The 14,639-nt window shown below is 44.5% G+C and overlaps 1 protein-coding gene across 2 annotated transcripts in view; it reads right to left on the bottom strand.

The window, feature by feature from the left end:
* SLC35F3 (solute carrier family 35 member F3) overlaps nt 1-14,639 on the bottom strand; it is a 359,340-nt gene that overhangs the window by 114,814 nt on the left and 229,887 nt on the right. Inside the window, exon 1 of one of the 2 annotated variants that reach the window (XM_017526560.2) lies at nt 191-547. The exons of the other annotated variant lie outside the window; for it this stretch is intronic. Within the exon in view, the coding sequence (XP_017382049.1) occupies nt 191-266 (76 nt within the window). The 5' untranslated portion in view covers nt 267-547. Of the gene's footprint in view, nt 1-190; nt 548-14,639 lie in introns of those variants that run through there. 2 annotated transcript variants of the gene reach the window in all.

The following is a 14,639-nucleotide window of genomic DNA, read 5'->3' as shown; positions in this document are numbered from 1 at the left end:
GGAGCTCAGGGCAGCCCCCGAAGCTGCCAGGTCCCCCCACGCAGGCGGCGGTGCGCTGCACTGCGGAGCCGCGTCCTGGGGGAGCAGCCATCCCCCACCCCGGCGCCCCGCAGCCAGGCGGCCCGCCTCAGGGTGGCAGCATCCCCCGGCTGGGGTGCAGGGAACCCCGGGCGAGGCGGCCGAGCGTTACCTTCCACTTTGGTGAGGGTCAGGACCGGACTGTTGCAGGCGCTGAGCGGGGCCACCCGGGCCGAGTGCTTCTTCATGATGAGCCGGCCGCCTGCAGGAGTGCTGCCGCCGATCGCCTACATCCTGGGGCCAGCTGGAGCGCGCCTCTCCCGGGCCCTCGGCCGACGCGTCCCTCCTCCGCCCGGGAGCACCAGCGGCTCGCCCCTCTCAGTCGCGGCCTCCCCGGCTGCCCGCCGGGCTCGGGTCGCCGCGCTGCTCACTGCGGCGGCCGCCCTGCCGCGCACATCCTCCCCGGCCGCGCAGCCAGTCCACACACGCGCGCACAGCCTCCTACTTCGAGGTTGCTGCAAACTCCAACGTCACGTACAAGTGCACTCCCTGCTCCCACCCCGCAGCTCACCTGCTCCGCCCTCCTCCCCGGGACGCCCAGCCCCGCAGCCCTCGTCCCCCTCTTCCTCCCAGCCAGGTCCGGACTGCAGCCTCTGGCCACCACCTCCCTGAAGAGCCCTTTAAAAGGACCAGCGCCTGCGAGGAGATACCCCGAGAACTTAAGCCTCAGTGTTGCAGAAGTTTAAAAACAGGGAGTGCTTGACTTTGGTTGAGAGTTGACTCGTCACTGTGCAAAGTCCTGAATTATTTCACAGGGAGAGTTAGAAAAAGGCAAAGCTTCCCAAGGCTGGCATTCACTTCTTGAGTCTAGAGGCACATTATCTTGTTTGGCCCCGTGGATAGCTCGCTCTCTCTCTTTTTGTGAGATGGAGTGGGGAGAGGAGGCAACAAAATGCAAATACCACAGAAGCAAAACAGCTGCAAGAAAACAAAGGCTTGAAGTGATTTCTGCTCCCACCCCACTGCCTCAGTCTGGAGACACAAAGTCGCCTGGGAAGCAGGAAAGCTCCCTCATCGCCCAGCTCCCAGGTTCTTGCTTCAGATACAGGTCTGACATTTGCCTTTGCAGGCACCGGCTTCACTGCGCTCACTCAGACACAGCTGTAAGCTATTGGCCGATGGTGCTTGTTAAAAAGCTATGTTATACCTACCGCATCACTCGCCAGCACAATCCCTGAATGATCACTGAGTCCGGAGGGGCATTTACCCCAAGGCAGCGCGTCGTCAGAGGTGACCTGCCATCATCCCTGCAGGTAGGACACACAGGACTCATGCAGCCCCAGAATGCCAAGGGCCTTATATTCATCTTCTTTACACACGCCCAACAGTTGAGATTCAAGGTGGGTTTTGTTGTTATTGTTGGTTAGGTCTTTGCCCAGAATTTCAGAACCTTCAATACTACCTGGTTTCCTGTCTCAAAGTTAAAATTTCATTGTATTATGTCATTCAAGTGCCCCCAAGGGGTAGCTCTGTGGAGTGGTACAAAGGGAGAGTGAAATTCAAGCAACAGGGTTTCCTAACTCAGCACCTACCAGTTGTTTCTGATGACATCCACCTGCAACCCCCAGATCTCTGGCAGAAATGGCTTCTACTCCTAGGATTGCTCTTGTGGGATTCCTGTTATTACTTGACCTCTTGAACAGCTGTAATGAATGGAATGGCCCTGATCTCCAAAAGGTCAGGGCTTCTCAGAGTTTCTTTCCCATCAGTACAGCCAAGGAAAAGGTATTTAGGGTCCCTGCAGAGCCCTCTAGTGGTACCCCTCCACAATATATGCCTCTTACAGAAAAACTAGGAGTCTTCTAAGACTCCAGTGATGACACTACAATAAGCCAATAAGTCATTTCCTTGTTTGGAAAAATTAAACTCAAATAAGCTTCAAGCAAAAGAATTATGTATTGTATATTAAAGAGGATCATTTTACTGCAAAATAACACTTTTATATGTTTAATCAAGTTCATCAATAACATTATATACATAGTAACTAAAACAAATAGAATAATTGCACACATTTTTGAGCACTTACTATGTATTATTTAATGTTAACTGTCATATAAATAATTTCATTTTCTACTCTCAAAAGTTCTGTAAGATTGTTATCTTATTTCATAGATGGGACAACTGAGACTGAGAGAGGATAAATAAAATGTCGCAGGTCACAGAGTGAGTAACTGGCCAACCAGGGATTGAAATCCAAGCGTGAATTATTCAAAAGCCTGAGCTTATAACTAATATGTAATTCTCTTACATGTTGGAGATACAAAATGCAAAAATTCCACATCGCTATTCCAAGTCAACTGAGAGATATATGTCAGGTTTGAATGTGGTTTTGATAGATTTCACTGTGTCTGAGCATCTGTACCCTCCTGGGGACACTGGCTTATCCTTGTGCTGATTTGGGTCTCCCTCAGCACTTTACGTTGGCCTCTACACACTCATTCTACTGGGCAAGTCGCAGTGACAAGTTGTGTTAGTCTGTTTTCACGCTGCTAATAAAGAAATATGTGAGAGTGGGAAGAAAAAGAAGCTTAATGGACTTACAGTTCCACGTGGCTGGGAAGGCCTCACAATCATGGTGGAAGGCAAGGAGGAGCAAGTCACATCTTACATGGATGGCAGCAGGCAAAGAGAGAGCTTGTGCAGGGAAACTCCCCCTTACAAAACCATCAATTCTCATGAGACTTATTCACTAACATGAGAACAGTACAGGAAAGACCTGCCCCATGATTCAGTGACCTCCCACAGGGTCCCTCCCATAACAAGTGGAAATTCAAAATGAATTTTGGGTGGGGACACAGCCAAACCATATCACAAGTGCTCAATAAATATTTGTCTGTTTTTAAAATATCTACTTTCTGTTTAACGCAATGTTGTGTACAAAGTCAAATAGTTAACAAATATTGTTAAAGATCATTAAATCTTTTTTTTTTTTCACATGCAGCTTAACCCAGGAGGTTTTGGTACTTGGGAGGTCATCACCTCCTCATGCCTATTAACTTCTGCTTACTGAAGAGGAGTTACTGATTGCCATCTCAACTGCTTCCCCTTAATTTTAAGCACTCCATGCTGCTTCTATTTTTCATTTTTCATACTCATCTCTAACAGTCCTACGTGCTCTGTGTGCTCTGTTGTGCTTCAACAGCTGCCCCCCACCCTACACTGCTCAAAAAACCAAACTTCCCATACTTCTTTTCAAATCAGGAGTTTTCTGTCTGCTTGACCACATGAGTACGGATATTCCTTAAGTAAACATTTCTTTTTGGGAATGAGATGTGGTGGGAATGCCTATTTCAAAACTCATATAGACAAAATTATCGAGGAAGTTAATGGTGTACTGGCATATGAGCATGCATTACTGTTTTGAGAATTCCAACAATTTAAAGCTTCACCCTGGAGTTAGATTGTAATAACCTGCTCTGAGGTACTTAGAAAATTGCGTAAGTCCCACTTAAAAACTCAAATCTCACATTCCCCTGCCCCACCCCCCGCAAAATAGTGCCAATAATTCTTTCAACAAAGAGAGCTAAGACCCCCTCATGTATCAATAGCAACAATACTGTATAAATAATATCCAGATAAAAGGATGGGTCATTTGACTTCTGACCCCTATTCCTCTTTTGAGGGTATTAGCATGAGATAATATCTGGGTGAGATCACTGGGTATCTAACTGTCTTAACTTTAGTATTATAGGAGCTAGGAAAAGGAACTGGGCTTTTTCAGGTTTTACTCATTAAATAGGTCTTCCTTGTCATCTTCTAAGAATGTACTGTGCAACAGTTTGCTCATCAAAGCCAAGTGTCTCCTCAGCGATGTGCGGTGGTGTCTATTCTGATAGAAGCCTGTTCTTTATCACTAGCCCCACTCTCTTGTTTGCTTTTTCACTGATGTGGCTGGGAATTGGATGGGGCATTTAATGACAATTTGTGGTAGTCTGGTATGGCAGACTTTTCAAGAGTGACTGGGTTTTGTGATCTCAGCAGCAGTCTGGATACTGAAATGGGTGTGCTGAGTAGATACAGAAGGGAACAGATGCAGAGCTCACATACTAGGAGCGTAAGTTTCATACTCCTTGCCTCCTTCCAACTCCTCACATGCAAACCATGGAAAAAGGAGGTAAAATAGGAGTCCTAGATAAGAAGGAAGTCAAAATGGCCAGTTTCCCCAACCACCCAGGGGCTGTATTGAAATTGCATTGAATAGACCCCCCAGGGCTAGGGCCCAGCCATGGCCCTTTAGAATGAGAAAGCAGACAGGCCTGGGCCCATCATCAGGAAGAGGGTGGCTTTGTTGGGCCCATTCCTCAGATTCTGCAGGTTTGTTACTCTTCTTCCTGGTACAGAGTTCCAGCCAGGGTTGCATGAATAGCCTCTTCTTGCCGTACTTGGACTGGTTCACACATCCGCCATCCTCCGGGTCCTCTGTCTAGTCATTCCCATGCAGGGATATATAAACATCTACGGCCCCACTGCAAAATTCCAAGAAGGCATCAATCCATTTGCTAGAGTTAAGTGATACTTATGATTCCCTTGAGACTAAACAGAGCATGGAAACTGCTTTAAACTATAGCCAACAACTTGATTTTGAACTCCAGCTCTTCCAGTAAGAAGCAGCCAACCTTGAGTGGTCACTAAGTCTCCTCTGGCTTCAGTATCCCTATTTGGGCCTGAAAGAATTGGACTCCATTGGCAGTTTTCCAGCTGTATACTTTTCTTTTCTTTTTAAAAAGAGACAGGATCTTGCTCTGTTGCCCAGGCTGAAGTGCTGTGGTGTGATCATAGCTCACTGTAGCCTTGAACTCCTGGGCTCAAGCAATCTTTCCATCTAAGCCTCCTGAGCAGCTAAGACCACAGGTGTGCACCATCGCACCTGACTAATTTTTAAAAGTTATTTCTTTTGCAGAGATGTGAGCTCACTATGTTGCCCAGGCTGGTCTTAGACACCTGGTCTCAAGCAATCCTCCTGCTTTGGACTCTCAAAGCACTAGTATTACAGGTGCAACCTGTAAACAGCCCAAACTTCCTCATTCTCTGCAAAGCAACTCTACTTTTATTTGTTGGGGTCCTATGTTAGATTTGGTTTATAAAACAGATGTTATGGCTAAAGAAAGTTTAGAAAACCATTGATTAGATAATCTCCTAGGTTCTGTTGGCCTTTAAAATTTGGGGTGTATGAAATTATCGTTCTAGATATTACAATTGTCACTGCCTACAAGGATCTTTAAAAAATTCTTTCATGAGTATCTCCAGTTAATTAAGTAGATTCTTGATTTAAGTGGTTTTTCACTTTTTGACATAGTCAGAAATACATTTTACATTTGTCAAAAGTCATGCGCTAAAAAGGGCGAATTTTATGATTTGTAAATTACATATCAATTTTAAAAATTGGCAAAAATACATTTTACATCACAGCTTTTACACACAAATGTGTATGCATGTGTGTGCATGCGTATAATGATACATATACACATTTGTATAAACATATGGTGTGTATATATCCACACGAACAGATATATAACTGATTAGTTAATTATCGCTCTTACCACATGTGAGCACACTATTCTATCCATTTTGTTCTGTTTTTTGTTTTGTTTTATGGTTTCACTGCAAAACAAAACAAAACAAAACAAAACCACTGATTGTTATCAACTAAATTTGTTTTATTATGATACATTCATGGGTCATAATCTACCTAGTTTGAAAAATACTGTTAAAATTATATTCATGTAAATTAAGTGAAGACCTTTACTTAATGTGTTCAGAATAAATTGAAAAATGTTAAATCCAGCTATGGTTTTCAATCGACATAAAATAGACCACTTTAATTCATTCACTCTGAACTTCCAACACTGTTTAACAGTCCTTCACAGTATTAAATAGTGAAAATAACAGATTATTTTCATGGTTACTGGTGTTTAAAAATAATCACTTAAGTGGCTGCAGGACCCAGACATGGAATTTCACCCCAATACATCAGTCCACAATATTCAGAAGCCTTCCGAGTGAGGCAAGCACTGGTGTGTCCAACAGGAGGGAGAGGAAGCCTAATGATGGCCAAGAAGTGGACTGCCATGCACTGGGCAGCTCTTTCCCCTCACTTGGCAGGGGTCGTTGATATCCTTTCAATAACTCTAAGTGCAAGGGCAGGGAAACAAGAACCTCACATGTCTCTTTTCTTCTCCAGGCAGCAACATGCCTCAGGTCCTACTAGCGTCCCATGAAGATTTCTCCTCTTTCTCTAGGGAGGAAACCCAAGGCTGAGTAACTCCAGCTAGAGACAGGACATTGAGAGGTGGGCCCACTGGGCTTCCAGACTCATCCCCTGGCCCCTCCGGATTTGCTCCAAGTGATGACATAGCGGCTGACCCTGTGGTGATGCTAGAGTCCAGCATCAGGATCATGATGACCAAAGCAGAGGCATGGAGATGGAAGCAGGGTGTCCGCCTGCTTGCTCTATAAATCCAGGTCAGGGGCCTGTCCTGTGCACAGTGGCAGACACTAGGTGTTGGCTTCTGGAATAGTGTACCATGGCACAGTGGAGCTGAGCAGGGCACCACCCTGGCAGTGGCACTGCTGGGAAGGAGCTCCTGGGCTGAACCCCTAGGGGAGAGTGGAGCTCCCTTTCCTGGGACCTTCCAGAGGTCAGCTGTGTGGCCAACACAGGGAGTCAGGGTGTCAGGACTAACACAGTGTCTAGCACACAGTAGGTAAGAAATGATAGTCCTTTCCCATTGGGAAGTGGTCATGCCAGCTTCCAGAAATTCCTTCCAACAGTGTGAGTCAGTACAGAAAGGGGACACTGCTAATACACACTTTTTCTTGAGCAAGTTACTTCATCTCTTCATGATCAGCCAGATGTCTCTTCCAAAATGGAGATAATCATAGTGTCTGCCTTCTACCGCAGATACTATTGTGGTGAAGGTTAAAAGAATTAATATATGTAAAGTGCTTATAATAGTACCTGGCAAATAGTAAGAATCAATACACATCAGTCTTTAGTTTCAGTCTTTTACATAATGGAAAGAGTCATCTCTGATTTGGTGTCTAACACAGTATATAATAGGTGTTCCAAGTGAGAAGAAAGAAAAAAAGGAAGGAGGAAAGGAATGAGGGAGGGAAGGAAGGAAAAAGGAGGGAGAGAGGAAGGAAAGAAAAGGGAAGGAAGGAGGAGGGAGGGAGAAAAGAAGGAAGAAGGAAGAGGAAGAAAGGGAGGGAGGAAGGAAGGATGGAAGGAAGGAAGAAGGAGGGAAGGAGTAAGGAAGGAAAGAAGGAGGAGGAGGGAGGGAGGAAGGAAGGAGGGAGGGAGGAAAAAGGAAGGAAGGAAGGAAATAGGAAGGAAGGGAGGGAGGAAAAAGGAAGGGAGGGAGGGAGGAAAAAGGAAGGAAGGAAGAAAAGAGAAGGCGGGAAGGAGAAGAAAGGAGGGAGGGAGAAAAAGGAGGAAGGGAGGAAGGAAGGAAGGATTGAAGGATGTAAAAAAGATAAGGGATGGAGGCAGGCTATTAACAGGACCCAGAATTCTAGAATCTTCTAGAATTTCCTGCTTTATCCCAGACGTTCCTTTGCCGCCTGCCTGGCAACAGGAGTGATGAAGTCATGCTGTCTCGTTTCCCTCTGCTCAGGCCTCTGTGTCTCTCTGCCTGGCTTGATCTCAGAGGAAGTGTTTTTTTGGAGACCAGGGCACCGGACTCAAGGTGAGGAGGGAGATCAGATGCCATTTAGTTCGGAAATAGCTGCCTGCTTGTGTTCCGGATGACTCATCGACCACAGCTGGCCTCCAGTCAGATTCCTCTGTAGAGTGGGAACTAGAATACTGACCCAAATCGGATCCTTGTCAACGCCAGGAGACGGCTCCATTGGCTGGTGTCTGTTTCCAAGGGTGAATCAAGGGGATTGGCCCTCAGGCTGGGCTTGAGTCGGAGGAAGATGTCTGGGTTTGAGAAGGATGTTGCTGAGGCTCCACTCCTTAGTTATTCCTGAGCACAGGCTGGCCAGGACCTGCAGGCAAGTCTTGTTCAATGAGGTCCTCGGAGGCTCAACGTTGGGCAGACCCAGTTTCAGAAGTCCTGATCTCTGAGACAGGGGCCTCCTATGCACTGCGAAGCCCTTTGCCTCTCTCCAAAGGCAGCCATCATGTTCTGCCTTGCTCTCGAGTTATTTGTATACTTGCTCCAGCCTCAGCTGGGCTATCAACTCTCTACAGCAGGGTCCTTGCTATAAACAGGGTCTCAGTAATCATTGTTGAGTGAATGAAAGTGTGGAAAATCACTAGGGCAGAGAGAAGCAGGACTTTTCCCGGGGTCAAGGTGGGCAGGTCTTTGGAGGTAGGCAATGTCAGCCCTGAAAACAGTCCCCTAGGAACCAGGAAGGGAGCACCACACAGTGAGAACCCCTTGGGTGCCAGCTGCCCTGGGCATCCTGCTCCTCTCACGGACCCTCATCCCTGCTGGCTTCTTGCTGCTACCCGAGAAACTGGCTCTCCTCCTTGATTGCCTGCTTAGGCCAGTGATCTAGGAAATAACCAGGCCCTCTTAATGACTGACCCAGCTCTGCTGTTCCACTCATCATATAAACACCAGATGCCTCCAAAGATCACAAAAACTCTGCAGTGTTTTTCACGTAGGAGTGGTGCAGTGGGTTTACAAAGTGTCACATGGAGAGGTGCTGAAAACTGCTTATCACATCTCCCTGCCTCTCCGCATTTCCTAGCTCCCCCAGCTGCCACATGCCCCCTCATCCCTCCAGCATCCTCACTAGCAAGTCCTTCCTCCCCCACCCAACCCTATCCACACAGTGCCCTCATCAGCAGGTCCTTTCTCCCAACATGGCCTTCTCCTCCTTCCTCTACACGGACTCCTCACCCACCACCCCCTGCACCCCCACCCCCCTCCCCTGGTCATCTTGGGTAAGAGGAGCCTCTTGGGAAGTGTCTTCTGTTATCTGCTCAGGTAGGGGGAGGCCCCTAGATTTCTGGCTCCTAAAACCCTCCTCCTTGCTGTGTTTGCTGTCCTGAGGGCTTGGTGCTGGCTTGCTTTGTCTCTAGTGAGGAACTTTCTTCTGGATTTGATGCCAGCTTCTCTCCACCTCAAAGAACAACTTGCTCATAGCACTGGGTTTGACTCTTGGCCTAGTTTCTTTTATTGGAAGCCCTCAGGCCCTTCTCTAGGCTTCTAGCTGTCTTCTGCCCCTCAGACTGGCTTCAGAGAAAGGTCAGAGCCTGAGTGGAGTCCAGCAGGCCTAGATTCTTCAAGTGGGAGGGAGTTCAGGTACAACTCCCGCATTCCCGGTGCTAGCTGTTCTCGTGTTGCCTCTGTTGCCCAGGCTGGAGTGCAGTGGCGCAATCTCAGCTCACTACAACCTCTGCCTCTCGGGTTCAAGGGATATTGAGCACTGTCTCTTGAGCTACCACCTCACTGAAAGCAGCCATTCTGTTTCCGGTGCTGCGTTCTGCTTAGTAACCATGAAGGTGAGCTCTGATCAGTAATACTCCCCAAAGGCCTGACATGCTGAGACAATTAACCTAATAGCATGGCTCATTCTAGTCCACTAGAACTGTCCTGGGAACTCACCGAATGGGAGCGAACATTTTGCATGTCACAGATTGCCAAATGACCCTCTTGGCCAAAAAAATATAAAGTGCTCCAAAGAAATAATTGTGTCTTTCCACCAATAAGCACTGAGAATGGCTCCTTCTCCCTTGTTTTTCACGTATTTGTTGGCTTACCCTAGGCGTTTAGAGTCAGTCGTATTCATAAGAAATTGTACTAATCACCAGAAGAGTAGCTGCACGAAAAAGGGAGAGAGATATCCCACAGTTTAATCAGATTTGAGCAACACATCCTGCTTTTTGCAAAAGCAAGCAAACAACTGAAAATCCTGCTTAAGGCAAAGGCTGTTCCTTGCTGTGAAGCAGAAAGAGAAGGTCCTGCCAAAGCTGGACAAAAGCAAAAACAGATGAGGTGTAGAGGTGTGTCCTCCTCCCGAATGAGCCACTGTGAGTCATCCTTTTTCCCAAAGATGGATTCGTTAGTGTATAGCAAAAAGTCAACTGAATCCCCAATAATCCCCTAGAGTTCTCAGCAGGGTTTGGAGGGCTAAATGTATACATGATTTGTTCCTAAAATTGTCTAGTTGGTGCCACAGTATTTCTGCCTCGTGGATTCCTACACTACCTTCTAACAAACAGTTCCTTCGGCACTAGGACAAAGGTGAGCTTCTCAGGGCTCCCGGGGTGCATCTGAAGTGATGCTTTGGGGCCATGGCAATTGTGATCAGCCCGGAGCCCTCAGCAGGGGAAGTCACGCTGGGTTTGTGTTTTCCAGAGTTTATCATCAACAAGATAATAATGTTCTAGCTTGATGGGAACCTTTCGACATGATCTAGTCCAAATTTGTTTTTGGATTTTTGTCAATCTTTGTTTCGCTTTTAAGATGATTGTCTTTAGAAATTCCATGTACAGCTGATGAGAATAAAAATTGATATATCCTTTTTGAAGGTTGATAATATATATCAAAGTTGTGGCCTCATATTCACTGTTTCTCTTTCTAAACTTTTTTTTTCTGAAAAACAATCTGATGTGAACATAGATATGCCACAAAGATGTTCATCCAAGTTTTATTACTCTTAATACACTGGAAATAACCTAAATGTTCATCAGAAGGGGAATGGCAAATAAAGCATGGTGTATTTACTCAAAAGAATATAAGCTAGCTGAGAAAATGTTATTCAATAACACAGGGAGAATGCTGGAGAGGAAAAAAGGTATGCATTTTACAGCCTGCAGAATCCTTATGCATACTACATATTCCCTTCATATGTGGCTCATATCACTCAACATATATGTGTACATGTTATCTACATATTATCCATACCCAGCTCATATGTTCAGAGAAAAATGGAATAAACTTCCACTTTTTAAAAGTTTTCATGTCTTCTAACTACCACAATTAACAGTGAGTCATTCCCTCTCTCCTTGAGACTTCTCTGTCAGAGAAAGTTGTCTACTTTTAAAGTTCAGTTCACTGCGGAATTGTGTTGCAACCATTCTTGATGCTTAAGAATAGTTTAACGGGTCTAAAAAATGAGTCTCTTGTAAACAGATACAAATGATAATAAAAATGAGAAAAGTCTTCATGAACTGGAATGTGTAAGACGAGAAGGAAACATTTTTCTCTTTTGAAATATTTTAACAATTTCTGTTTTTTAAAATGTAATACTCCTTTACGTCTGTGCTTTTAATGTCACTGTCCCTTTGTCTTTTTATAAGTGTTTATTATAACATCAAAAGTAAATGAGCACTCTCATTTTCCTTATTTTAAATATTTTGTTTTCTTACATCCTTTTTATTTTTTCTTGCAATATAAATTTTCAGAACATGCTGGTAATGAAACATGAAGAAGGGAGGGTGAGAGATGCTTTTAATAACAGTATTGCATTCCTCTGATAATTCTTTCAGGAATGAAGAAATCAGGCTGGGTGCAGTGTCACGCCTGTAATCCCAGCACTTTGGGAGGCCAAGGCAGGTGGATCACGAGGTCAAGAAATCAAGACCAGCCTGGCCAACATGGTGAAACCTCATCTCTACTAAAAACACAAAAATTAGCTTGTCATGGTGGCGCATGCCTGTAGTCCCAGCTACTTGGGAGGCTGAGACAGGAGAATCGCTTGAAATAGGTGGAGGTTGCAGTGAGCCGAGATCGCACCACTGCACTTCAGCCTGGGCAACAAAGAGAAGAGAGACTCTGTCTCAAAAAAAAAAAAAAAAAAGAAATGAAGGAATCCACACCTAGAGTTCTGAGCTGGGGAGAGTCATTGGTTGCTCTTCCACGCAGGTGCAGCTCTCTATTGGTGGTTTAGCAAGGAGCAGTGAGTTGCCTTTTCTTCTTGCTGCTTCCTTCTGATCCAGTCTCACTGAGGCCTTTCCTAGCCCTCTCCCCCATCTCTTCATTCCAGCTGACATAAGGTTTTTGATTTCTCCTTTGAGTATGCATGAGTGAAGAAGCTATTGTATTGTTATCTTAGACAGGAGCATGGGTAATCTCCTCACATCCTGGCCAATCTCTGTGGTTTCCTGGCACCTCGAAATGACAGCTGATTGAAATGCGGAGGGCTCTCGCTCATGAAGGAGGCTTGTGCTCTGGCAGAGTGGTGGGAAAAACAGCAGAACAGCCTCTCGACACATTGCCTTTATTCCTTTCAACATGTCTTTCGCAGGTATTGGCTTCAGGGCACACAGGTAGGAAATTATTATTTAGATACAGTGTTTATAAATGGCTTTGTGGCTGCCGGTGATACATTGTTTATCAATATAAATACTTCTTGGTGTGGAATTATTTGATTTTGATATGTCAAAGCTCAAATGAATGAACTATGACACAATTCAAGACTTCCCCCTTGTCTTTTGACTTTTTTTCTTTGTCACTGTCTAAAACATGACCCTGTTTATTTGCACATACCTTTTTAAAATTATTTTATTATTATTTTTTTAATTTCCCACCCTCACTTCCTGATAGGCCCTAGTGTGTATGTTGTTCCTCACCATGTGTCCATATGTTCTCATCATTCAGCTCCGACTTATAAGTGAAACATGTGGTGTTTGGTTTTCTCTTCCTGCATCAGTTTGCTGAGGATAATGGCTTTCAGCTCCATCCATGTCCCTGCAAAGGACATGATCTTGTTCCTTTTTATAGCTGCATAGTATTCCATGGTGTATATGTACCACATTTTCTTTATTCAGTCTATCATTGATGGGCATTTAGGTTGATTCCAAGTCTTTGCTATTGCATTTGCACACACCTTAACCCCTCCTATAAACCACTGCTTTTCGTAAAACTAAAAAGTGGAAAAAACCACAACCCAAACCAAAAACATCATCAGCAGAAAACTACCAGGCATCAAAACCCATTCAAGTCTTGTATTCCACTCCTGGGGGTGGGGACTGTCCTCAGAAGAGCTCTCTGCTGAGCCGAATTTATGGGAAATACTCACAGGAGAAGCTCACTGATTTTTATTTTAATTTTGATTGCTTATTTAAAATGAGTGGGCATTAAAAGTTCTATTATAGCTGGATTCTAATTTGGGATTTGTAGCAACCTAACACATCATCTAAGATATGAAGGATGTTTGTAACTTGAAAATCTGTCTCCGGCAATGTCATTCTCAAAATTTAAGGCACATGTAACCATGGTACTGGCAGCTTTATTTGATTTATTAATGGGATGGACAACATGAAGCACAAAAAGTTTTACTCGACCACCCTTGGAGCTGGTTGAAGCTATCAAATATGTCAGCTTAAGTTGTTAGCATGAAGGAGAATCTAAAATCACTTTCATGGCAAAATAGCTATAATCCTGCCCAGAAATGATATAGGTAAACACAAGTTTGTCTTCATCCAAGCACATTACATATTAATTCATAGGACACTTCTTTATGAATCTAAATAGTAGTGATCAAATCACACTGGGATTTGGAGTACATGGGCCCAATTCAGTTGTGAGGCATGGAGCCTCTCCTGCATTTGGTGACTGTTCTCTGCTGCTTTCTGGTGGACTGTGGGTTATGGCTAGAGCTGATATACAGTGCTCCTGCAAAGGAGGGTCTAGACACTGTTTAAGAGCATAGACTCTCTGAGGTAGAAAGGGTTTTGGAAATCATCTTGTATATCACCCGCAGTTTGGGACAGGAAGGAATAAAACTAAGAAGATGAGGGAGAAACAAAAAACTATGGCTATTCTGGGAACACTAAATAGAAGCAACCTAAATATACCTCCAGAAGTGCACAAACAGCCGAAATGACGAGGTCTGTCTCACAGCTGCAGCTGCAATGAAGCCGAGAGTATTTGAGATTGACGGGACCTGCCTGCATTTCAGAGACTCTTCTGGAGGTAAAATAAAGAGGCCACTCCTTCTTGGATATCAGTTTTAAACTTTGGACAAGATTCAGGAAATTTATAGTGTCTTTAAAGTGACTCTGTTTTTAGAAAAGGAAATTGCGCCTTTAGGAAAAAAAATAGTTAATTTTAAGAAATGAAAGGCCATGTAAGTGCTGCCCAGATCCAAGTGGAAGTTTTTGGGAAAACGAGGGACTCCTGGGGAGAGGTGATAGGTGAATTGGGGCATCTGGTAAGGCTATCAGGCAGTTTTGTCAGAAAGGAAGGCAGTAGGCACAACAGCAAACTCATACTTCCTGCCATCAAAGAATTGACAAGACAACCCATGGAGCAGGAGAAAATATTTGCAAATCATATATCTAATAAGACAGTTGCACCTAGAATATGTGAAAAACTCTTACAACTCAATAATAAAAAGACAGCTCAATTAAAAATTGGCTGAAGAGTCTGCAGATGTATTTCCCCAAAGAAGATATACCATGGCCAATAAACACATGAAAAGATGCTGAGCGTCATTAGCCATCAGAGAAATGCAAATCAGAACCACAATAGACGCAGATATCTTTTTGACATACTGATTTTAATTCCTTCGGCTCTATACCCAGAAGTGGGATTACTGGATCATATGGTAGTTCTATTTTTAGATTTTGAGGCTCCTCCATACTCTTTTCCGAAATG

Source organism: Cebus imitator, unplaced genomic scaffold, assembly GCF_001604975.1.
Source record: "Cebus imitator isolate Cc_AM_T3 unplaced genomic scaffold, Cebus_imitator-1.0 Scaffold42, whole genome shotgun sequence".
Lineage (NCBI taxonomy): Eukaryota > Metazoa > Chordata > Mammalia > Primates > Cebidae > Cebus > Cebus imitator.
This window is presented reverse-complemented; position numbering and strand designations above follow the sequence as displayed.